Source organism: Schistocerca cancellata, chromosome 3 (genome assembly GCF_023864275.1).
Source record: "Schistocerca cancellata isolate TAMUIC-IGC-003103 chromosome 3, iqSchCanc2.1, whole genome shotgun sequence".
Taxonomy (NCBI): Eukaryota; Metazoa; Arthropoda; class Insecta; order Orthoptera; family Acrididae; genus Schistocerca; species Schistocerca cancellata.
The window spans coordinates 605,547,715-605,571,493 of NC_064628.1; the positions used below are offsets into that span (position 1 = coordinate 605,547,715).

Consider the following 23,779-nt stretch of genomic DNA (forward strand, 5'->3'; position numbering starts at 1 on the left):
AGCAGTAGTTTACGTTTCATCTTGCTTCCACATTAATTTTTCACAGCGAATAACTTTACTCTGTACTCCAAAGGGTATTAGTTCAATTTTGCTCCATAATGCGGTGATCACTACTAGAGTTGTTTTATGGTGCCCCGCAGATATCACTTTGTTTCTCTGTTCTCGATTAACAGTAAGGTTCTTTTTTCTTTCACTCAATTTAATTACGTACCGCATTCACAGTCAACTGGGAAGTGCGGCGAACTGCGAAACTAGTGGGCCTGTGGCTTAATCGAGGGGATGGTCAACACTAACCTCCGTTCTCTCTTTATTAGCTTCCCTGCGGGTTTCAATCTATTTCACGTGGCTCGCGCAGAAATGAATAACTGACCCTGGAATGCTATTTCCACCCTATTTTGTGATTAGCACTTATTCAACAATAGATTTGCGTTCCAAGATCTCATTTCTGGCTGATTATTAAGCTATAAATACTGTTTCCTGCAGTATTTTCCTGTAATTCAGTGTCAAACCTCGAAATGTATGTCCATTATTGTGGCTATATCTCATTTAGCAGCTCTGAACATCCAGTTCTTCCTAATTATGGTAATCGAGTGAAATGTGAGGAGTAAAAACTGTAGAATGAGATCTAGGCTTGACTCAAGTACTGTATAGAGGTTAGAGAACGAAGACTGCAGTAGTTCTGCCCGCCGTCTAATCGTTAGCTGTTGTTTTGATATACTGCAGTGCTTTTCGTAATTACCTGACAGTGCATGTTTAAGGCTGATATTAAAAATCGCAAGCTTCTTAGTTTTCATGCATTTCGTGTCTTCTGTGACCTAAATCTTACGTTCGTGGAATATCTGTCTAGTGCTTACACTCGCCGTTTATGTATGCCTGCTGCTCATAGGTAGATAAGTACTCACCAATTCTTACTTTACACAGTTTAATGTGCATGTTACTGTTTTCCAGTTTCCCGTAAAAGTAACGTTATATTTAAAGTATATGTTGAGGCTACTCCCTGGAGTTGTAAGTTTATACAGCTGAGACAAGAGAAGAGTGGAACAGGGAAGAAATATTTGAACCCTTCTGAGAGAATCAGAAATGGCGTATAGTAAATTTCAGAGATTGAAGGGAATTAGAGACACTGTGACTTTGTGAAAGGTGGGAAGTAATAAGCAATAGAAGAAAACAGCAGAAATCACATTTTACTTGTTACCTGAAATATTACAAAACCTCAATCAGTTTTGAACAAAGTCGAGAGCAGCAGACTCGTAGGAAAAACTTTAAGCCTAAGTCTGAGACAAATTTGAGAAGAAAAAGAAAAAAGAGTGCTGTTGCTACATAGCATCGTGAGAGGGGTGTAGGCCAAATGCGACAGAAAAAGCAACATGTAGAATGGCTGGGCACAAGCATCGAGAAACTTAGTGCGAAGCTTATCCAGGTGACAGAGAACAGAGATTTTGTTGCAGAGATTTTGATGAGGAATATTTGATGTTTACAGTAGGAGGAGCAGGAAACAGCCTGCCCAGTAGCTCAGAGTAGGAGTTAAAGGTGACATGACGGAAGTAGGTGCATCAGTACCCAAACATGTGATGTTTGCGAAGCCTTTTGTATCTCCATCCTGGTTTAACACAGCAGTCAGCTGCGTGAACAAACAGCTGAGTGTCTTGCTGTTGACGGGAACTACTGGCTGGTCCCGGCGGAAGTTCGAGTCCTCCCTCGGGCGTGGTTGTGTGTGTTCGTCCTTAGGATAATTTAGGTTAAGTAGTGTGCAAGCTTAGGGACTGATGACCTTAGCAGCTAAGTCCCATAAGATTTCACGCACATTTGAACTGGAAATAAGTCTCATATCTGTACTGTACCTGTTGCTGCTAATGGGCGACTGAGATACACAAATCATGGCCTGCACCAAAGTGGGAGGTGGAAGGACATTTTAACTGAGTAGCTAAAGTATAAGCGGGGGACTGCTTACAACCACACAAGGGGAGTTCACTGTGATTACTAGAAATCAGTGGCACATTTTTTTGGTTAAATTCGGGTTGAAGAGACAGACATCTTGAAATAAATTCTGCAGCATAGGGCCATAACATATGTGACAGTGTGTAGAAAAGTAAAATAAGTTCGTTTCATCAGAATAGTAGGAGGCAAGAAAACAAGATTGTTGAGCTTCTTGTATGTGAAGAAGACGTAGAAAATTTTGAAGTGATACATGTTCTCTGCCACTCTGAAATCCATGTAACCAATGGAAGAGACTAGCTAAATATCCGGGTTTACAGACTAGCATCATTTCCATGTGGAATTAATTTGGAAAAAAGTGGAATTGAGGCGTATATGAAAGTTTGAAACAAAGTAAAAAATACTGAAACAGGCAGCTTCTGCGTAAATTACAACTTAGAAGCAAGTGCTTGTGAGTTGAAACTGAAGAATACTTCTGTTGTAATTGTTACAGGCTACAGCTCCCTTTAGGAAACTTTCAACTATTTATAAGAAATCTAGATGCATTATTAAGCCATCTGTCAGGCAAATCGTAACAGGCAGTAGTTTGTGGAGATCTGAAGGTACGTTTCTTAAAACAAATGGACAGGAAATCTGAACAGGAATCATTATATGGGTGTTCCAATTTAATTTCAGTAGTTAATTTTCCAGCTGGTGTGCAGCAATTTAGTAGTACTTAGACTGATTACATTTCTATAGCCTGTGCTCAGGCTGAAACAATTAATAAGCCCCGAGTTGTTAATGAACTATCTCAACACAATTGATGGAAACACACAGTACAGCGCCTTACACAACTGAAGCGGTTTCTTACAAAACAGTGAGGCTTTTTAGTGGCAATAGGATACAGTATTGTAACAGTGAGTGAAAAGACGCGGTGTAGAATGAAGTATGCACAGAAAGCTATGTTACTTATTTCACAGTAAATTTTCGTTACTATACAAAAGCAGACTTCGTAAAAGTTATCCAGAAAGTCCTTTAAAAAAATCCATGTGGCACCAAGAAGGAAATGTAGATTAAAGTGTAGTCCACGCTTTGAAAATGAAAATGCAGCGAGGTCTTTCATTTCACGTAGATATATACTTTTACAGAAGAGCTAGCTCTCTCGTGATCCGTAGTAACCTCTACAGAGGGATTTATTACCAATTTCAATCACTAAAAGCTTTTGAATATTTTACATGCAGAAACTAAAAAATATAATAAAAAGAGCGGAAATCCTTTTTATTTTTTATCTTCTCTATTAAAAAATTAGGATAAATAGTTTTTGTAAACGGCAGTATGCCAGTTTGAATTCTGTGCCATTAGCTATTCATTAGTCTGGGCTAAACAATAACGAACCTCTCTTCCGATAGAAACTCGTGAACGTACTATCCTTCCTCTCCCTCTCCTAAATCCCTGCTTTACAAAACCGCAAGGTAATTGCAGCTAGCGAAATGAGCCTTCATTCGCACGTTTTATTATACCTTAATCTCGTTACAAAATCTTCTGAGTTCAACTTTTCGTCGGTTTTAGAGCGCGCTGAGGAACGGATTAATCACAAGGAAAATTGAATTCCAGCAAACAAAACGAACGATTAGTCCCTGAATAATTTCACTTAAAAGAAGGCTGATTAAGATTCATCTGCGTTCGCTTTTTGCTCGCCTTTGAAGTGACCCAGGAGGAGGAAATGAACTCAACAAACGGAAAATTAAAAATGTCCGCGAAAGAAACGAGATGTTTCGTAGATACGAAGTGCATTAACAGTCTCTTGCTAAGCCATCATACAATATAGGGAAATCACATCGGACTTTGTCACATGCAGTATATTAACGCTAACGATTTTCATAGAGGTGACAAAAATTGTTTCGGATTAGTAACTTCCACGTTTCCTTCTCTCATGCTGCACGGGCCATTTCCTCAATTATTCGACTGTCACTTTTCTGATCGTTATCAGGTCACAACAGTTACAAATACAAAATGATTACGAATATCCTTGTGCTGACCTTAAATGTGAGTTTTTCTGAAGTGTTTCTGATGAAATAAGCTGTAGAAGCTTTCATAGTGATTTGGTTTTTCACTTATAGAATTCCTGAATAAAATAGTTCGTAGTAATAACTAACAAAAACATTCAAAAGACGATCCATATTCGTTAATTATAACCCAGTTGATCTCAATATTTGTTTCTAGTGTGTTATTACAGCTCTCGTGATTCAGTTGCCCTGCTGCCGTCGTTTTATGCAGTTGGTAATGGTACAGTTGGCCTTCATTTTAATATTCTCTCTCTCCCTAAGCGCAAATTATTAGTCATACTGAAAAACAGCAGGACCTTTTTGTACGAAATATAAAGTGGTTAATGTTTGTGCTGGGATAAATATTTGCTGGGGGCCATGGTTTTCTAGTTATTCAAGATAAACTACAAAAGTGACCCTTAAACGTACCTACAACCCACACTTCCAGTCAGGATTTCTAGTATGTAGCTTGTGACTCTCACTCTTAGCAATATACAAAAATTCACGACTACACGATATTCGCCTGTTTTCGGTCTGTGTTGATTGGGCAGTTACGTTACCAGCATAGTCGATTACTTTGATAACATTATTGGTTTAAACGACCTGTGACGGTAGTGAACGAAAAAGACTTTTGTAAACGTTGTGTAAAAATTAATTATTTTTACTATTCGATCCAAACTGAACCTTAAAAGCACAGTTGTTTCGTAGTCAGAATACCTGACGAATACAACTACGTCATTGTGTATTTTATACTGTTAAATTCATGAAACTGTTAGGTAACATTTACACAAATGTCAGTTTTACAATTCGTAAGTGCTCGACTAAGCCGGTGGCGTAATTAGGCCATTCACTGAATCCCGAAAAAGGTCGAATGTGGGAAACAGTTCATGCCGGCGTAAATATTTGTACAGTGGTAGGAGTGAGTGCAATGGACTATGACAAGAAATTCTGACCAGTGGACTCAAACTGTGGGGGAGGGCGTGAGTTTGAACGTAACCTTTTTTACGTTTTTCTTCAATAACTCGGAAACTACTGCCTCTAGCAAAAACGTGTCCCAGCACGAAGTTTACCTAGACTAAATGTCCTACAAAAAGATCTAGTTCATTTTCTCGTAGGATTAATAGTTTTCACGTAGCGAGTGAGAGACTATGAAAATCCAGGTGTGCTTTATGAAGGCCAGGAATATCATTGCGGGTTGCATTAAACGTCAGTTTTAGGGGAAGCTGAATCACACCGTATTTCGTCAGTATAGCAAAGACTTTTGCTGTGCATAAATTGTTTTTGTATCTACTTTTTTATTAAAGCGCCCAGAGCAATCAATTCGTTATTGCCAGAGCGGTATATGGATGACAATATTTGATCTTTAATTCATGTGATTGTGCGAGAACACACTTATCCGTACTTAAACCATTTCTGTTCCCGTTTCTGTGAATAAGGTAGCACTGTTTCTTATATGCAAGAAGATGAACATTTTCATACCATTCCAAACGTTCGGTAGGCCCTCTGTTGTTCCTGATTTACATAAATAATGTAGGTGACAATCTGAGCAGCCTCCTTAGATTGTTTGCAGACGACGCTGTAATTTACCGTCTATTAAAATCATCAAACGATCAATTCCAATTACAAAATGATCTAGAGAGCATTTATGTATGGTGCGAAAAGTGGCAATTGGCAGTTAAACAAAGAAAAGTGCGAGGTCATCCACATGGGTACTAAAAGAAATCCGATAAATTTTGGGTATACGATAAATTGCACATATCTAAGAGCTGTCAGTTCGACTAAATACCTAGGAATTACAATTAAGAGCAATTTAAACTCAAAAGACCCCATAGACAATATTGTGGGGAAGGCGAAACAAAAACTGCCTTTTGTTGACAGAACACTTAGAAGATGCGACAAAGTCACTAAAGAGACAGCCTACATTACACTTGTCCCTCTCTGCTGGAATATTGTTGCGCGGTGTGGGATCCTACCAGATAGGATTGACGGAGGACATCGAAAAATAGCGAAGAAGGGCCACTCGTTTCGTGTTATCGCGCGATAGGGGTGAGAGTGTCACTGATATGATACGCGAGTTGTGGTGGCAATCACGGAAACATAGGCAATGTTCTTTGCGGCGAGATCTATTTACGAAATTTCAATCGCCAACTTTCTCTTCGAATGCGTAAACATTTTGTTGACACCCACCTAGGTAGGTAGAAACGATCATTATAATAAAATAAGAGAAATCAGAGCTCGAACGGGAAGATTTAGGTGTTCCTTTTTCCCACGCGCCATTCGAGAGTGGAATGGTAGAGAAGTGGTATGAAAATGATCGATCAAACCTCTGCCAGGCACTTACGTGGGAATTTCAGAGTAACCATGTAGATGCAGATATAGCAATGTTCTTACATACACTGTCATTCTCAGTTCAACTCTGTTTAGGGCCCTGTACACCTAATATAGTCCGATCAGCGTCTCAATATACCATAACGGAAAAAAATCTCAACAGCAAGGAGTTGGGCAACATAAATGAAAGTTCATTTGAGTGTTTCTACATCTGAAAGATGATGTCTATTCATATTTCGCGCCAGCCGCATACGAATGGCGCTAGTAGCCTCACGACAGGGGTGCTAATCAGGTTTGCACTAAATACATGCTGAAACGGCTGAGAGCTTTAGTTCTCTTTGCGATTGGATCTGGTGAGTTGATGTTAATCAAGAATACATTTCAGGTGGCAAAGACGCCTTTGTCAGTATCTCAATGAGGTTGAAAGAGGTCGTGTAACAGGACTATGAGAAGCTGAGTGTTTGCGATATTGTAGAAAGGATGTAGCCACTGCTCCGGATGGACACGTCGCACTAGCGAGAGCCACCTTGTCCGGTGTATGCTTCTGATTTATCGCAATGCATCTGCATCAACAAACTGAACAGCAATTAGCACCACAATGACACAACGAACTACACTCCTGGAAATTGAAATAAGAACACCGTGAATTCATTGTCCCAGGAAGAGGAAACTTATTGACACATTCCTGGGATCAGATACATCACATGATCACACTGACAGAACCACAGGCACATAGACACAGGCAACAGAGCATGCACAATGTCGGCACTAGTACAGTGTATATCCACTGACGATCGTAGAGATGCTGGATGTAGTCCTGTGGAACGGCTTGCCATGCCATTTCCACCTGGCGCCTCAGTTGGACCAGCGTTCGTGCTGGACATGCAGACCGCGTGAGACGACGCTTCATCCAGTCCCAAACATGCTCAATGGGGGACAGATCCGGAGATCTTGCTGGCCAGGGTAGTTGACTTACACCTTCTAGAGCACGTTGGGTGGCACGGGATACATGCGGACGTGCATTGTCCTGTTGGAACAGCAAGTTCCCTTGCCGGTCTAGGAATGGTAGAACGATGGGTTCGATGACGGTTTGGATGTACCGTGCACTATTCAGTGTCCCCTCGACGATCACCAGTGGTGTACGGCCAGTGTAGGAGATTGCTCCCCACACCACGATGCCGGGTGTTGGCCCTGTGTGCCGCGGTCGTATGCAGTCCTGATTGTGGCGCTCACCTGCACGGCGCCAAACACGCATACGACCATCATTGGCACCAAGGCAGAAGCGACTCTCATCGCTGAAGACGACACGTCTCCATTCGTCCCTCCATTCACGCCTGTCGCGACACCACTGGAGGCGGGCTGCACGATGTTGGGGCGTGAGCGGAAGACGGCCTAACGGTGTGCGGGACCGTAGCCCAGCTTCATGGAGACGGTTGCGAATGGTCCTCGCCGATACCCCAGGAGCTACAGTGTCCCTAATTTGCTGGGTAGTGGCGGAGCGGTCCCCTACGGCACTGCGTAGGATCCTACGGTCTTGGCGTGCATCCGTGCGTCGCTGCGGTCCGGTCCCAGGTCGACGGGCACGTGCACCTTCCGCCGACCACTGGCGACAACATCGATGTACTGTGGAGACCTCACGCCCCACGTGTTGAGCAATTCGGCGGTACGTCCACCCGGCCTCCCGCATGCCCACTATACGCCCTCGCTCAAAGTCCGTCAACTGCACATACGGTTCACGTCCACGCTGTCGCGGCATGCTACCAGTGTTAAACACTGCGATGGAGCTCCGTATGCCACGGCAAACTGGCTGACACTGACGGCGGCGGTGCACAAATGCTGCGCAGCTAGCGCCATTCGACGGCCAACACCGCGGTTCCTGGTGTGTCCGCTGTGCCGTGCGTGTGATCATTGCTTGTACAGCCCTCTCGCAGTGTCCGGAGCAAGTATGGTGGGTCTGACACACCGGTGTCAATGTGTTCTTTTTTCCATTTCCAAGAGTGTATTATAAATCGGTTGCCTCAAGGACAGCTCCGAGCTAGACGCCCTGTAATGTGGATTCCACTGACCGCTATTTGAGTCCTCAGTTGTGGCAAGAGAGAGATCGCAGAAAGGAAGAATGGAGGTCTGTTGTACTTTCTGATGAAAGCTGGTGGCCATGTGTTGGTTAGATAGACGTCATATGAAGGCCTGAAACCAACCTGTCTGCATGCTAGACACACTGGACCAACACCTGAAGTCATGGTCTGAGGAGCGATTTTTTACGACAGCAGGTTATCCCACGCATCTCTTGGTTATCCCACGCACCCAAAGATCAAATTTGTAAATCAGTCTGGTGATTCGACCCATTTACCTGCCAATAATGCACAGTATGTGTGTTTTCCAACAGGACATCGCTCGCCCAGATGTGGTTGTTTTAACCGAACGTGCTCTACATAGTGTCGATATGCTGCTTTGGCCTGCTCGAACACCAATTCTGACTTCAACCAACGACGTATGCGATATTATCGGACGACAATTCCAGTGTGATCGACAAGCAACATTATACGTCCCTGTACTGACCGACCAAGTGCTATAGGCATGGGACTCCATCACACAAACTGACATCCAGCACCTGTACAACACAATGCATGCACGTTTGTATGCTTGCATTCAACATTCTGGCGGTTGTTAATGTCCAACATTTCACACTGGCAGTGGCTTATCTCGCACTTATAGTAACGTGTGATTTTGCCATGTTAGTCACTTAAATATTTTACCTAGGAAAATTTATTCCCGAAGTTTCATCAAGCAGCATTAATTCCTTTTCGGTGTTGCGACTTCTTTTCCGTCAATAGTCTCAACAAACTTTAATATGTTGCTTAAATCTGAGGTCATCAGTCCCCTAGAACTTAGAATTACTTAAACCTAACTAACCTAAGGACATCACACACATCCATGCCCGAGGCAGGATTCTAACCTGCGATCGTATCGGTCGCGCGGTTCCAGACTGAAGCGCCTAGAACCGTTCGGCCACATCGGCTGGCCCATTCAGAAGGGATCACATCGGAATCACGAACTCCTTCCTACGTAACAGGGTGTGATAATCGACTGCTTTCTAAGAGTTTCGAAACATCTTGATACAACGCACAATCGAATTCAAACTGGAATCAACATTATCAGAGTGTTAATTGGAATAGGTTCCGGATCACACACAAACACTTAACGTACAAAAACACAGTCAATGGTGTTTCCTGTTACGCTTGAGTCTAGAAGCCAGTATAGAATCTAAATATTCTCTACCAACCAACTCCGTATATACTTCTACATTGACGTACATACTCCGCAAAACATTTTGAAGTGTATGCCACAGGATACTTAGCAACTTACCGCAAGTTAAGTGTTCATCTCGTTCCAGTCACGTACAGAGTGTCTGAAGAATGACTGATTTAGTGCATCTGCGCCTGCGTTAATTAGTCTAATTTTCTGGGTGATACGTTAAGGTGCTAAATTATGTTTCTAGATTCTTCACTTAATACAGGATCTTCAAACAAAATGGTCTTTTACGTGGTAATTTCAGTATTCAAACGTCTGCGCATTCTGTGAATCATAAAAACCTGTGGCCATTTGTGTTACCCGCCTTTGAATGTGTACAGTGTGCACTGATTGTCCTATTTCATGGAAGTCCCGCATTCCTTGAGATTTAGAATAACGCCGGAGAGTGAATTGGACACTGATTGCAGCACAAGGCCTGAAGAATGAGATTAACCAATCATATCAGCAACAGACGGGAAACTGTCAGGAAAACTCTGGAACGCGTCAACCAAATCAAAGCCAGTCATGGAAGGTGCAAAACATCAATTTATAAATTTGTTATATTATTGAGGCACAGTGGAACAAACAGTATAACACAGTCCCAAATAGAAGATTTCAATGCTAGTGGAACGACTATATGAAGACCTTTGGAAAGACTACTGCACGGTTAAGTTCCCGGAACACAGAGCTCTGATGGAGTGATGGAGTGTGTGTGTGAATTCGTAAGGGACCTATCTGCTGAAGTCATCGGTCCCTAGACTTACACACAACTTACACTAATTTATGCTAAGAACTACACACACACCCATGCCCTAGGGAGGACTCGAACCTCCGGCGGGAGGAGCCGCGCAATCCGTGGCACATCGCCCCAAACCGCGTGGCCACTCCGAGCGGCTCTCTGATGGAACTGTGATGTTTATGATGTATGTAATCATTCACTTGGAATAATTTTACACAAGTCTGTTATTATTTCTGTATATTTGTTTTATTACTATTTCCTGTCTCTTTCTTCTATAGTTTTGTCAGAAGCTGAACATATAAAATAATCAAAAGTCAAAAAATATTACTGCCAATATTTTAAGAAAGTTTTCCGGAAAAGTATCCTGTCATCAATAGCTTTGACATCTGCAAGCTATTTTAGATGTGAAGGCCACACTTTTTTTTTTGGCTGGTGTCATGGCACTGAGAACTGTTACATCTGTTTACAATATCCCAGTTCAGTCCATTACAATACTGATTTTGCTATGGGGGTGTAAAAGGATAACTGCCTTCTCTTCTATGATATGTCGGTCAGGAAGGAGGATAATGGTACGTTGTAACATGCCTGTTATAGGAAGCCAGTTGCAGGAAGCCAACAGCCTTTATTCGTTTTTTCTTTTTTTTCCTTTTTTTTGTCAGGCTGATAGTTCTCACCTACTGGATAAGCATGAAATGGTAGTTGAAACCTTCGTCGATAGGACCCATATCGCCTCAGTCACTGAAAGTTTGTCAGCCGATCAGCTGATTTAGCCCAACCTCAGATGCCTCACGCCAAAGTGAGTTTAGTTTGAGATAGATCATAGGACCGTTGCGCTATCGATCAAATGTCGATTGAGTGTGTTGAGGTTAATGAGGTGACGCTTAAGTCTACAGCTGCTTTGTTTTACGCTGGTAGTATTTTCAAGAGAGTAGGTGAAATTCGGAAGAAACACAATATGAACTGTGTTTTTCGACCGCCATTTGGGAACAGTGCACTTACAGTCTCTGTAAGGGCTAATTTTGCTATCCAGGAGGCGGGTGACTGCTATATGCCTAGCAGTAGTGGCCAAATCATCAGAACAGTGGAGGTCTGTTATATGAGGCATAAGTATCCCATGCGCTTACAGTAGCCGGGATAATATGCCATTTCAGAACACAGTCTTTGTACCGGTCATCCAATGAATATAGAAACATACAGATTATGGTATGTACTTCCAGTTGTTGGGCAGTTGTTATTAAGGAAGCTGTCTAGGTGAAACTAGCAAATTATCTTAAAGAAGAGAAGGAGGACTGTTCCTAAGTTCTGTTTAGAATCCTGCACTCTCCCTTTCAGATAACGATGGAGTTAAGTTAGCACCTACTATTGGCTAATATTTCATCATCTGTAGTGCTGCTAATTTCACTATCAAGTGGTTTGTCTTTCTGCATACGCCTTCCTTGTGGTTTCACATTTGGCATGTGTGTGTGTGTTTGGAGCTTATGGCGCTCAACGTCGAGGATATTAGCGCCCATGTTTAGAGTATCCAACCGAACAGGATATGCGAAGCACAGTGAAATTTCGTTTAAATTGGGTTTTGAAAATGAGGGGGAGTTCAGCTGCTGAAATATCGGTTATGTTCAAATGAGGTTACCCAGCTGCATTTCCGTATGTTATTTTAAGTTTCGTTACCCATTCGTCACACGAAGTAATGAGTGGTGTCGTCAGGGAATCTTAAGTTGATTCCACATTTCTAGACCTATAGAAGGTTTTTCAACCGTCCCTCACAAATGGCTTGTAATCGCATTGCGGGTCTATGGGACGCTTTCTCAGCTATACAGTTGCATTCGTAACTTACTATTCGACAGATCGAAGTTTTAAGCCATCTAATGAAACGGAAACTGTATCTGGGTTTCTCCGAGGAAGTGTTATAGTCCATTCCTGTTCTTGAGCTATATAAACGGTTTAAGAATCAGTTTTAGCACAAGATAATGATGTTGTCCTTTACCGTACAGTGAAATCTTCAGAATATCAAAAAAAATTAGAAAATGATTGAGATAAGGTACCCGCATGGAGCGAAAAATGGCAGTTCCCCAGAATAGTTAAAAAAACGTGATATCATCATATGAGTGCTTAAAACCGCACCAGCTTTCGGTTAGACGAGAAATCACACAAATGTGAAGGCTGCCGATTCAGCTGAATACATAAGCATCACAAAGACTTAGGAACAACTGATCATCGTGATAAAATATGAGAAATCAGGGCTCGCGTGGAAAGATGAATGTGTTTATTTTTTCCACATACTATTCGGGTGTGGAACGGTGGAAAATTAGACTTCAAGTTGCTCGATGAAGCCTCTGCCAAAAAAGTGTAAATAATAGAGAAATAATGTAGATGTAGGTGTAAATACGCCAGGAGAAACTAAAGTCTGGAAATGTCATATGCTTCAGAAGTCATTTTTGAATAGCATTTATTGCCAAATAATACAAGTAAGTAGTAGTAAAGCATATGGATGCGGTTACCATTTGGTCGCGTCGTGCCAACAATTTGATACTAAAACTAGGGTGACTTCTGCAACTGTTACGACGTACTCGCCAGGTCCAGTACCAGGCTTTATAACCGGACGCGACACTGCTCGACGAAATACTGTTAGCGCGTCGAACGGAGAGGCAAACAGTGTAGCAGTACATTCGCACAAACACGGGGGTCCGAGGCGTCATTTACACTTAATGTAGTACCTAATGTACGGCGTAGTTAGTCGGCGCGGCGGTAGGGGGCGCAAGGCAGCGGCGCGGTACCGCCAGCCTCCGGATTAATGGCTCACTAGCGCTCCGAACGGCGGATGCTTAATGTCGCGCGCCCTTTGAAATATTAGCGAGCCTCCTGCCCGGCCGAAATGCGGTGGCAGGCGGCTGCGGACGTGTGCCTGCCGCCGTCACACACTCCCGCTACTCGTAAAAGTACGTCGTGTAGTACATTATTTCATTAAACGTTAGGTGCATCGTTAGGACCAATCGCGCGCAATGGCTGTACTCCATCCGAATGCATTTCCATGTGTGCTCTCCGAGCCATCCCATAGTAAGCGTGTATGTGGGGCAACAAAGCTGTTACCAGTATCTCAATTCCCGATCCATCCAAGTCAGGTGCCTGGGATGCAAGTACGCCTGTAGGACCTCATGTGCCATTTTTTTCTCTAATTTCATCATTATACCAATCCAGCAACATGTGTACAGTGCGAATCTACCTGCTAATTGCAGATGCAGGAAACTGCCGAAGGACAAACTTCAAGTGGCCATGTGCTGTAGAACTGCTGAACGTTAATACTCTCTCATTGTTGCAAATAATGTTGTAGTTACGTAGACTACACATATCACCCTGGAGAAACAGGACTATTTTGTGAAATTTTTATCGTACATCGTACATCAAACATCGTTACTAGTTTCGACGTTTTGTAAGTAGGCTGTTTAGGTTTTTTTATTGGTAACACCACCTCTGTATGAAAATCACTGGCTGTGCTGTGTGCAGTCTGTGGCTGCTTTGCATTGTTGTAATACTCGCCATTGTAGTGTTAGGCAGCTGGCTGTGAACAGCGTGTAGCGTTGCGCTGTTGGAGGTGAGCCGCCAGCAGTTGTGGATGTGGGGAGAGAGATGGCGGAGTTTTGAAATTTGTAAGACTGGATGTTATGAACTACTATATATATGATGTCTTTTGATGACTATTAAGGTAAATACATTGTTTGTTCTCTATTAAAATCTTTCATTTGCTAACTATGCCTATCAGTAGTTAGTGCCTTCCGTAGTTTGAATCTTTTATTTAGCTGGCAGTAGTGGCGCTCGCTGTATTGCAGTAGTTCCAGTAACGAAGATTTTTGTGAGGTAAGTGATTTGTGAAAGGTATAGGTTAATGTTAGTCAGGGCCATTCTTTTGTAGGGATTATTGGAAGTCAGATTGCGTTGCGCTAAAAATATTGTGTGTCAGGTTAAGCACAGTCATGTATAATTGTTCAAAGGGGACGTTTCAGTTTTAGCAAGTTATCGTCAGATGACTGTTTCAAAAGGAAGCGAATGGGCGATAGAAAGATTCACAGAAACTGAATTACGATGTATGTTTAGAGAGGAAGAGTGCTAGATTTTTTTAATTTCTTTTGTTTGAAAAAGTGTTTTCGAGAAAAACATTGCAACATATTCCTGGTACACTTACTATTTTTCCACATATACGCCATCCCGTTGTGTTCATGTGGTGAGCTGTGGCCCTTCTCGAACAACTCTACCGCTAGTTAATTTCCCACTTCAGAACCACTTTCTACACTTTATTCCACTCACGTGTGCCTTCCAAGAGATGAAAAGGAATATCGCGTGGCTAGGGGCAATCGTCGGGTAGACAGGTCGCCTGGTACAAGTATTCTCAGTTGACGCCACTTCGGTGACTTGCGCCTCGATGGGGATGAGTGATGTTGATGATGATGACGACACAACACCCAGTCTCTGAGCGGAGAAAATCTCTGACCCAGCCGGGAATCGAACCCGGGCCCCTTTGCACAGCATTCCGCCGCACTGACCACTCAACTATCGAGGCGGACTTCCAGGGGAAGAAAAGATGAAAATCTGAAGGCGCCAAGTCAGGACAGTACAGGAGGTTAATCAAAACATTACAATGAGGCCCGGAGGCCTTGGTGGTGGATAGGCTTGTGTGAGGACGGACGTTGCGCAACAAGCACACTCCGCCGGCCGGAGTGGCCGAGAGGTTCTAGGCGCTACAGTCTGGAACCGCGCGACCGCTACGGTCGCAGGTTCGAATCCTGCCTCGGCCATGGGTGTGTGTGACGTCCTTAGGTTAGTTAGGTGTAATTAGTTCTAAGTTCTAGGGAACTGATGACCTCAGAAGTTAAGTCCTGTAGTGCTCAGAGCCATTTGAACCAAGCACACTCCTCTTGTCAGCATTACCATACTATTGTTTTCAATGCTTCTTTTGAGTCTTTTTAGGGACCCAGTATTGCTGTGCATTGATGGTCTCCCCCTGAAGTACAAATTCAACTAAAATGATGCCACTTCTGTTGAAAACAGTGAGGCCATGTATTTTTTTTTTTTTTGCCCGAAATTGTGGTTTCGAATATTTTGGTGGATACAGGTGGGGAATCGGTGTAACGCAACTATGGCAACCGTCATTTTGTCTCAGGTGTGTTGTAATGAACCATCCACGAATCATCTCCAGTCACAGCAGAGCTCATAAAATCCTCACCTTCCAATTTAAGTTGCTCAAGAAACTCATGGGCGCTTTTGACCCGATTTTCCTTGTGCTGCTCTGTCAGTTGTTTTGGGACGCATCTTGCTCACAGTTTGCGGTATCTCAGCGTTTCTGTGTCTCGTATAAGAGAGTTCTAGTGAGCTGTGGAAAAATCGCAAAATTTTCATCCACTTTCTTCACGAACAGTTTCTTCGATTTTCTTGCACCTACTCATCACTCAGAATGGAAGGTCTTCCACTCCTCTGTTTTTATGACTATTTGTTCTGCCTCCATTAAACTCCTTACATCACTTAAACACACTCGTTCTGTTTGTAACACCTTCGCTGGGAACCGTCTCAGTTCGTGAAAAAAATTCGGTAAGTGTTGTTCCTTCCGCGATTAGAACACTGATCACAGCACGTGGTTCGTACTTTGCGGTATTCCTTACCGATATATTTCTCGCGGCTGAACACTATAACGTGTGTTGGAGCTCTGCCGTGCTCGTGCGATGCTCCCTGTGGTCAGGGGATCCCCCTCTACCACTCCGTGTTACCAGCCCTCCAGAAACAGAAAACCACAGCCCATCATGGCCACAGTACACTTACTTTATGTTCATCGTGCAAAGGAAACTAACATCTGTGCACAGTTATATGCACCTGAGTATGTTATGTACTAATTTTTCACCTGAAGAAACCACGAGAGGTGCACTCAACGTGCTCCTCACAGACTATTGGATCTGAGAAATGCAGTTAAATACGCAATAGTATAAAGTTGGTAAATCTTGAATCACAAATATAAGATTACAAATATACAAAACATACACTGCCTGATAAAAAAAAGTTAAGCACCCTGGAGCCATAGTGGGATCGCAATGTAACGCGGTGTACCTGCACACCATCGTCGGGAAAGTAAATGGCTCAGTATGGGTACACTCTTCTGTCACAGGTAGAGGGGCCATCAGGCTGCATTAGTGTTGTGCGTGTTTAGTGTTGATACCACACTTGGTAAGGTAGGGTAAAACAGGGATAGATTTCCGTATGGGGAAGATGGGTAACTGCTGTGGTTCTTCAACTTCACGTTTTACAACGCGCTGTAGATAGTTTTCGTCGCAACCAACACGTTGATGCACCACTTCACTCTTTATTTCAAGAAAAAGTCAGTGTTATCCTTGATTTTAGATCTTAATACACCGTAATATTATATAGCATGCCAATACTTTCCACCTTCCGTAAGTTAGACTCTGAGTAATTACGGAAACTTACATTTCTAGGCAAAATAGGTCTTGTTGCTAACCATCAAGTAGTTTCTCCTTGTGTTATAGTCCACCAAGTTTGATGACGTGCTGTGGCCATCTCTCCCTGTCGTCTGGGAGATGTGGCCATACCCTTTTTGAATAGTTATCCACACCGTACAGTTTCGTTTACTTTTAGTCTTGACGGGAATTCCTTTATTTTTACAGAAGACAACTGAATAAATTCCGAAGATTGATTCTGCTGAAGGCAGATGGAGAAATAAAACCTCCAAATTACTATTAATAAAGTAAAAATAAAAAAGAGTAGTTCAGTCAGAATAGGTTCTATAGTGTTTGATATTCCAAGGAAAACTCTATAGAGAAATATAAAAATTGGTTGTGATTCAAAAACTGCAATGGGACAATGTTCCTGCTTCGTTTTAGCCAATGAGGAACGACTTGTGTGATTCCATATTACTTCCTCTAGAAAACTTGACTGTTACAAAAAGTTCAATAAAACATACAAAGATTATTGGATATTCCTTTAATACGATTCACTATTGGTTTTTAAAGCTTTTTTTCCAGCTGGCCATATGTCCCTTGTGTGTCTGGCCGTCTAGCCCTGCCACACAGGTAAGAAGGAGAAGCGTCACTTAATTTTAAAGAAGTTCGTGTATAGTTTGAAATTTGGTCTAACATTGTCAGCGAAGTCTTATATTGTTTTTAACGAATATACACTAAGCGCCAAAGCAACTGGTATAAGCACGCGTATTCAAATACAGAGATATGTAAAATGGTATAATAGGGCACTGCTGTCAGCAACGCCTATAAAAGACAACAAGTGTCTGGCGCAGTTGTTAGATCAATTACTGTTGCTACAATGGCAGGTTATCAAGATGTGAGTTTGAACGTGGTGTTATAGTAGGCGCACAGGCGATGCGGAACAGCATCTCCGATGTAGCGTTGAAGTGGTTACTTTCCCGTACGACCATTTCAAGAGTGTACCGTGAATATTAGGAATCCGGTGAAACAGCAAATCTCCCACATCGCTGCGGCTGGAAAAAGATCCTGCAAGAAAAAGATCAACGACGACTGAAGAAAATTGTTCAACGTGACGGGAGTTCAACCCTTCCGCAAATTGCTGTAGATTTCAATCCTGGGCCATCAAGAAGTGTCAGCATGCGAACCATTTAACGAAACATCATCGATATGCTTTTTCGGTGCTTTACGCCTCGCCTCGGCCCGTTAACACCGACACGGGACTGTTGATGACTGGAAACGTGTAGTATGGTCCGCTGAGTCCGTTTCAAATTGTATTGAGTGGATGGATGTGTACGGGTATGGAGACAACCTCATGAATCCATGGACCCTGTATGTCAGCACGGGACTGTCCAAGCTGGTGGAGACTCTGTAATGGTAAGGGTCATGTGCAGCTGGAGTGATATGCGACCCCTGGTACGTCTAGATACAACTCTGACAGGTGACACGTACGTAAGCTTCCTGTCTGGTCACCTGCATCCATTGTGCATTCCGACGGTCCTGGGCAATTCTAGCAGGACAATGCGACACCCTACACGTCCAGAACTACTACAGAGTGGCTCCAGGAACACTTTTATGAGTTTAAATATTTGCGCTGGCCACCAAATTCTTCAGACATGAACATTATTGAGCATATCCGGGATGCCTTGCAATATGTAGTTCAGAAGAGATCTCCACCCCATCGTACTCTTACAGTCTTGCAGAATTCGTGGCGTCAGTTCCCTCCAGCACTACTTCAGACATTAGTCGAGTCCATGCCACGTCGTGTTGTGGCACATGTGCATGCTCGCGCGGTCCATACAAGATATTAGGCAGGTGTACGAGTTTTTTCGTCTCTTGAGTGTATATGGGAAATGAAATGTGCGTATCGCTGGAAAATCCACGGGTAAAAAGCTTTATTTAAACTCCTGGAGTGATTTCAACCAAATTTGATACATGTACATTAATTATGATCTGGAAAGAAATACTTTGGGGATAAGAATCAACAGGCTCTTCTTGGGGTAAGCATGATGACGTGAAGAGGGAATGGGGGAGGAGGAGATGCACAGACATCGAGGGATAGGGGAGGGGACTAGGAGTTATGCACAGGTCGAAGTTGAGGAGGAGGTGGATACAGAGAGTTGAAGGGGGAAATGGACAGAGGTAGGGGAGAGGAGGAGATGGACAAAGGAAGGGGATGATATGGGCTGAGGCAGGGGGAGGAAGAGATAGGGAGAGAGAGGGATGAGGAGGAGATGAACAGAGAGAGAGGGGAAGAGGAAATGAACAGAAAGGGAAGAGGAGGAGAGGGACGGAGAATGTGGGGCGAGGAGGAGATGGACAGAGAAAGGAAAGAGGGAGAAATGAATTGGGTGAAGGGAGAAAGAGATGGATAGCTGGAGGGAGACTTGGAGATACGTAGAGGGGATGTGAAGAGGAGTTGATGGAATTAAGGGGGAAGGAGGATATAGACGAAGAGGGATGAAGTAGTGGACAGAAGGGGAGGAATGATAGAAAGAGGGGAAAGTAGGAGATGGAAAGAAAGTGGTGGAGGAGGAGATGAACAAACAGTGAGGAGTTGGAGGAGATGGGCAGGGAATGAGAGGGAAGAACGAGATGGGCTGATATAAGAGAGTAATAAAAACGTACCACGGAAAGGCGGGTACTCAACAAGTTAATAATGAGAAAAGACATAGTTGGGATATACTAATGGTATGCACTATGTTTACCGTATAGTGGTAACCTACCCTCGGAGGATTCTACACGATTTGTATATTTCGTGACTAATTTTGTGTCGTGCTCAGCTAACAAGTTGTATGAAAAATGTAACATTTGTAATCGTGCCCCTACTTGACTAAATTTCTGCAGACATGTATTCTGGTCTGTTCTCTAGCCTGGAGATATAAGCCTGGTTTTCCCTGCTGCGACTCAGCTGTTTTAAAAGGCGAGTGATTTTCACGGGGTCGCTGGTGTTTCCTAATACCCCTTGGGTATAATCTGTTGATAGTGTCGGCAACCAGCAGCACTTTACTGCAATAGTGTTAACGGGAAACGGGCAATAGAAGTACCTACATATTGCAGCGAAGGTTGATTGGACCATAGGCTTGTGTGTTAAATAAACTATAAGAATCCAGGAGCCAGCCAACACCCCTGTTGGGGGCAGAAGATAAGTTTTGAGTGTTCAGAGGTACAGGTGGTGTTGCGGTGCGTATTTGGGAAGTCTGTAGCGTAAATTTTCCAAAGTTAAAATGGCTATGAGCATTATGGGACTTAACAACTGAGGTCATAAGTCCCCTAGAACTTAGAACTACTTAAACCTAACCATCCTAAGGACATCACACACGTTCATGCCCGAGGCAGGACTCGAACCTGGGACCGGAGCGGTCGCGTGGTTCCAGACTGAGGTGCGTACAACCGCACGGCCACCCCAGCCGGCTTTTCCAAAGTTTTCAGAAGTGTGTTCCCGTACGCGGACGTGGGACGTGTCTTATTGCTTTTTTTTTCTTCAAGGCGGCTGTTGGTACACTCCTGGAAATTGAAATAAGAACACCGTGAATTCATTGTCCCAGGAAGGGGAAACTTTATTGACACATTCCTGGGGTCAGATACATCACATGATCACACTGACAGAACCACAGGCACACAGACACAGACAACAGAGCATGCACAATGTCGGCACTAGTACAGTATATATCCACCTATCGCAGCAATGCAGGCTGCTATTCTCCCATGGAGACGATCGTAGAGATGCTGGATGTAGTCCTGTGGAACGGCTTGTCATGCCATTTCCACCAGGCGCCTCAGTTGGACGAGCGTTCGTGCTGGACGTGCAGACCGCGTGAGACGACGCTTCATCCAGTCCCAAACATGCTCAATGGGGGACAGATCCGGAGATCTTGCTGGCCAGGGTAGTTGACTTACACCTTCTAGAACACGTTGGGTGGCACGGGATACATGTGGACGTGCACTGTCCTGTTGGAACAGCAAGTTCCCTTGCCGGTCTAGGAATGGTAGAACGATGGGTTCGGTGACGGTTTGGATGCACCGTGCACTATTCAGTGTCCCCTCGACGATCACCAGTGGTGTACGGCCAGTGTAGGAGATCGCTCCCCACACCATGATGCCGGGTGTTGGCCCTGTGTGCCTCGGTCGTATGCAGTCCTGATTGTGGCGCTCACCTGCACGGCGCCAAACACGCATACGACCATCATTGGCACCAAGGCAGAAGCGACTCTCATCGCTGAAGACGACACGTCTCCATTCGTCCCTCCATTCACGCCTGTCGCGACACCACTGGAGGCGGGCTGCACGATGTTGGGGCGTGAGCGGAAGACGGCCTAACGGTGTGCGGGACCGTAGCCCAGCTTCATGGAGACGGTTGCGAATGGTCCTCGCCGATACCCCAGGAGCAACAGTGTCCCTAATTTGCTGGGAAGTGGCGGTGCGGTCCCCTACGGCACTGCGTAGGATCCTACGGTCTTGGCGTGCATCCGTGCGTCACTGCGGTCCGGTCCCAGGTCGACGGGCACGTGCACCTTCCGCCGACCACTGGCGACAACATCGATGTACTGTGGAGACCTCACGCCCCACGTGTTGAGCAATTCGGCGGTACGTCCACCCGGCCTCCCGCATGCCCACTATACGCCCTCGCTCAAAGTCCGTCAACTGCACATACGGTTCACGTCCACGCTGTCGCGGCATGCTACCAGTGTTAAAGACTGCGATGGAGCTCCGTATGCCACGGCAAACTGGCTGACACTGACGGCGGCGGTGCACAAATGCTGCGCAGCTAGCGCCATTCGACGGCCAACACCGCGGTTCCTGGTGTGTCCGCTGTGCCGTGCGTGTGATCATTGCTTGTACAGCCCTCTCGCAGTGTCCGGAGCAAGTATGGTGGGTCTGACACACCGGTGTCAATGTGTTCTTTTTTCCATTTCCAGGAGTGTATTTACCGAGCGTACTCGGACCGTCGTGGCAGAGGCAGCCTAACAAAGCGTAGAGCAACTATCTAGCTGGACGTGTCATTTAACGAAAGAAGACGACTAGTCAAGGGTTGTTAGATGATAAGAAATTCCGTTTCGCTCTAGTGGAAATTTTAATATAGGAGATTTTGTTGAGATGGTAGCAAATGCTTGTTGATGATGAAGTGATGTTTGTGGTGCTCGTTTAACAATCCAGTTGTCTCATCTTGGAGTCCTTCCAAAATTGTTGGGTTACTGCAGGGCACTGATAAGAGGCATAGAACTTACTTTTTTAGCTGTATCTCATAGGTCAGAGAGACTGTAGTAATTAAAAGCGGCAGAAATCAGGAGAAGCGCCCGCCCCATGCTGAACCACATGCTCCGAAAGGCAGCGGTCAGCTTACAGATATACGGTATCATGGAACACGGACGAAAACCTAGTAGAGACGCTTAGAATAAATTATTCATTCTCCAGCAAAATGTATGCTATTTGAACTTTAGTGTCAGAGTAAAACATTGAGACAGTGTAGTAAAACATTAAGTCAGTGTGAATACTAGCGATCTCTTTCGACTGCTCTTTATTTCAGCGTGAAGATAATTAAGCACCAGTTTTCAAAATATGGTGATGCTCTTTATCACAAAATGTGTAGAAACAACATTATCTCGTTATCAAGGTCAGTAAAACAAGGAAAACACAAATAATTATCAATATATCAATATGCCACTAGACACAATCAAAAACAATAATCAAGCAGTAAACTTGCACCGTCGAACGTGTAAGACTATTCCTTACACATGTCGTGGTACAACGTTCTTAATTACCGGTCTCACAACACCCTCAAGGAGTTCTGTTTGTTAATGAAAGTCAGCTGGCAATCAAGAGTTAGTCAAAAGTTTCGAGTGGTTACCAAGGGCTACGGATGTGTGAAAACGTCAGTAAACGTCATTTTCCCTCAGTTCTCAATAGAGACTGTATTTAGTAATTGTTACGACATGACACACAAACATTCAAAGACTACACTGTTAACAACAGTACGCTCTCGTACAGTGTTTGTTCGGTGACTGGAGACAGTCTGGTTTCTGAGTGGAGAAACGGAGGACTTACGTGGCTCCCGGCGCCGGCGACTCACCTCGGCGGGGAAGGCGTAGCCGTTGATGTTATGCTCGGAGCCCGAGTCGTCGTGCTGCCCGTAGTGCACGTGTATCTCGTGGAACTGGTACTTGTAGGAGAGCGGGCCGCCTGACACGTTGACGTGGTGCCGCGTCGTGTTCTCCACCGTGAAGATGACGCTGTGTCCCGTGTTGCTGATCATGCCGCCCACCTGTAGCACGAAACGCGGATTCTGCATCTCTTCAGCCACCATAACATAATTATACAGTACCGTCAACTGGAGTTAAGTTTAATTTTTTATCGCTAAAATTACAACATTAGCATGAAGTAAGCAAGGCAGTATGCATTTAGAGTGCGTGCAGAATGATTTAGAAGGTTTAATGTTCAATGAATTAATATTATGTTGCCAGCACTAGCCTTGATGTTGATTATACGTATTTTAACAACTACTACATCTCAGTAGCTCTCTTCATAATGGCTTACATAAGCTAAGCTAACAATACCGTTAGTGTATTTTTACATTGTGACAGTATTAGATAACAAGGTGAGAAGCTACCATTTCTGTGAAATTTAAGTTAGGTAATACATCTAACACTTCTGTTAAATGGTGCACATTTCTTAAAATTATATGGCTACAGACTTCAAGAAGAATATAGTAATTCCAATCTCAAAGAAAGCAGATGTTGACAGATGTGAAAATTACCAAACTACCTGTTTAATAAGCCACTGTTGCACAATACTAACACGAATTCCTTACAGACGAATGGAAAGACTGGTAGAAGCCGACCTCGGGGAAGATCAGTTTGGATTCCGTAGAAATCTTGGAACACGTTAGGCAATAAAGACCCTACGACTTATCTTAGAAGCTAGATTAAGGAAAGGCAAACCTACATTTCTAGCATTTGTAGACTTAGAGAAAGCTTTTGATAATGTTGACTGGA

At 43.9% G+C, this 23,779-nt stretch overlaps 1 protein-coding gene across 1 annotated transcript in view; it reads right to left on the reverse strand.

The window, feature by feature from the left end:
- LOC126176459 (carbonic anhydrase-related protein 10) overlaps positions 1–23,779 on the reverse strand; it is a 1,153,190-nt gene that overhangs the window by 536,082 nt on the left and 593,329 nt on the right. Inside the window, exon 4 of the mRNA XM_049923616.1 lies at positions 22,858–23,049. Coding sequence (XP_049779573.1) covers positions 22,858–23,049 — 192 coding nt within the window. The remainder of the gene's footprint in view (positions 1–22,857; positions 23,050–23,779) is intronic.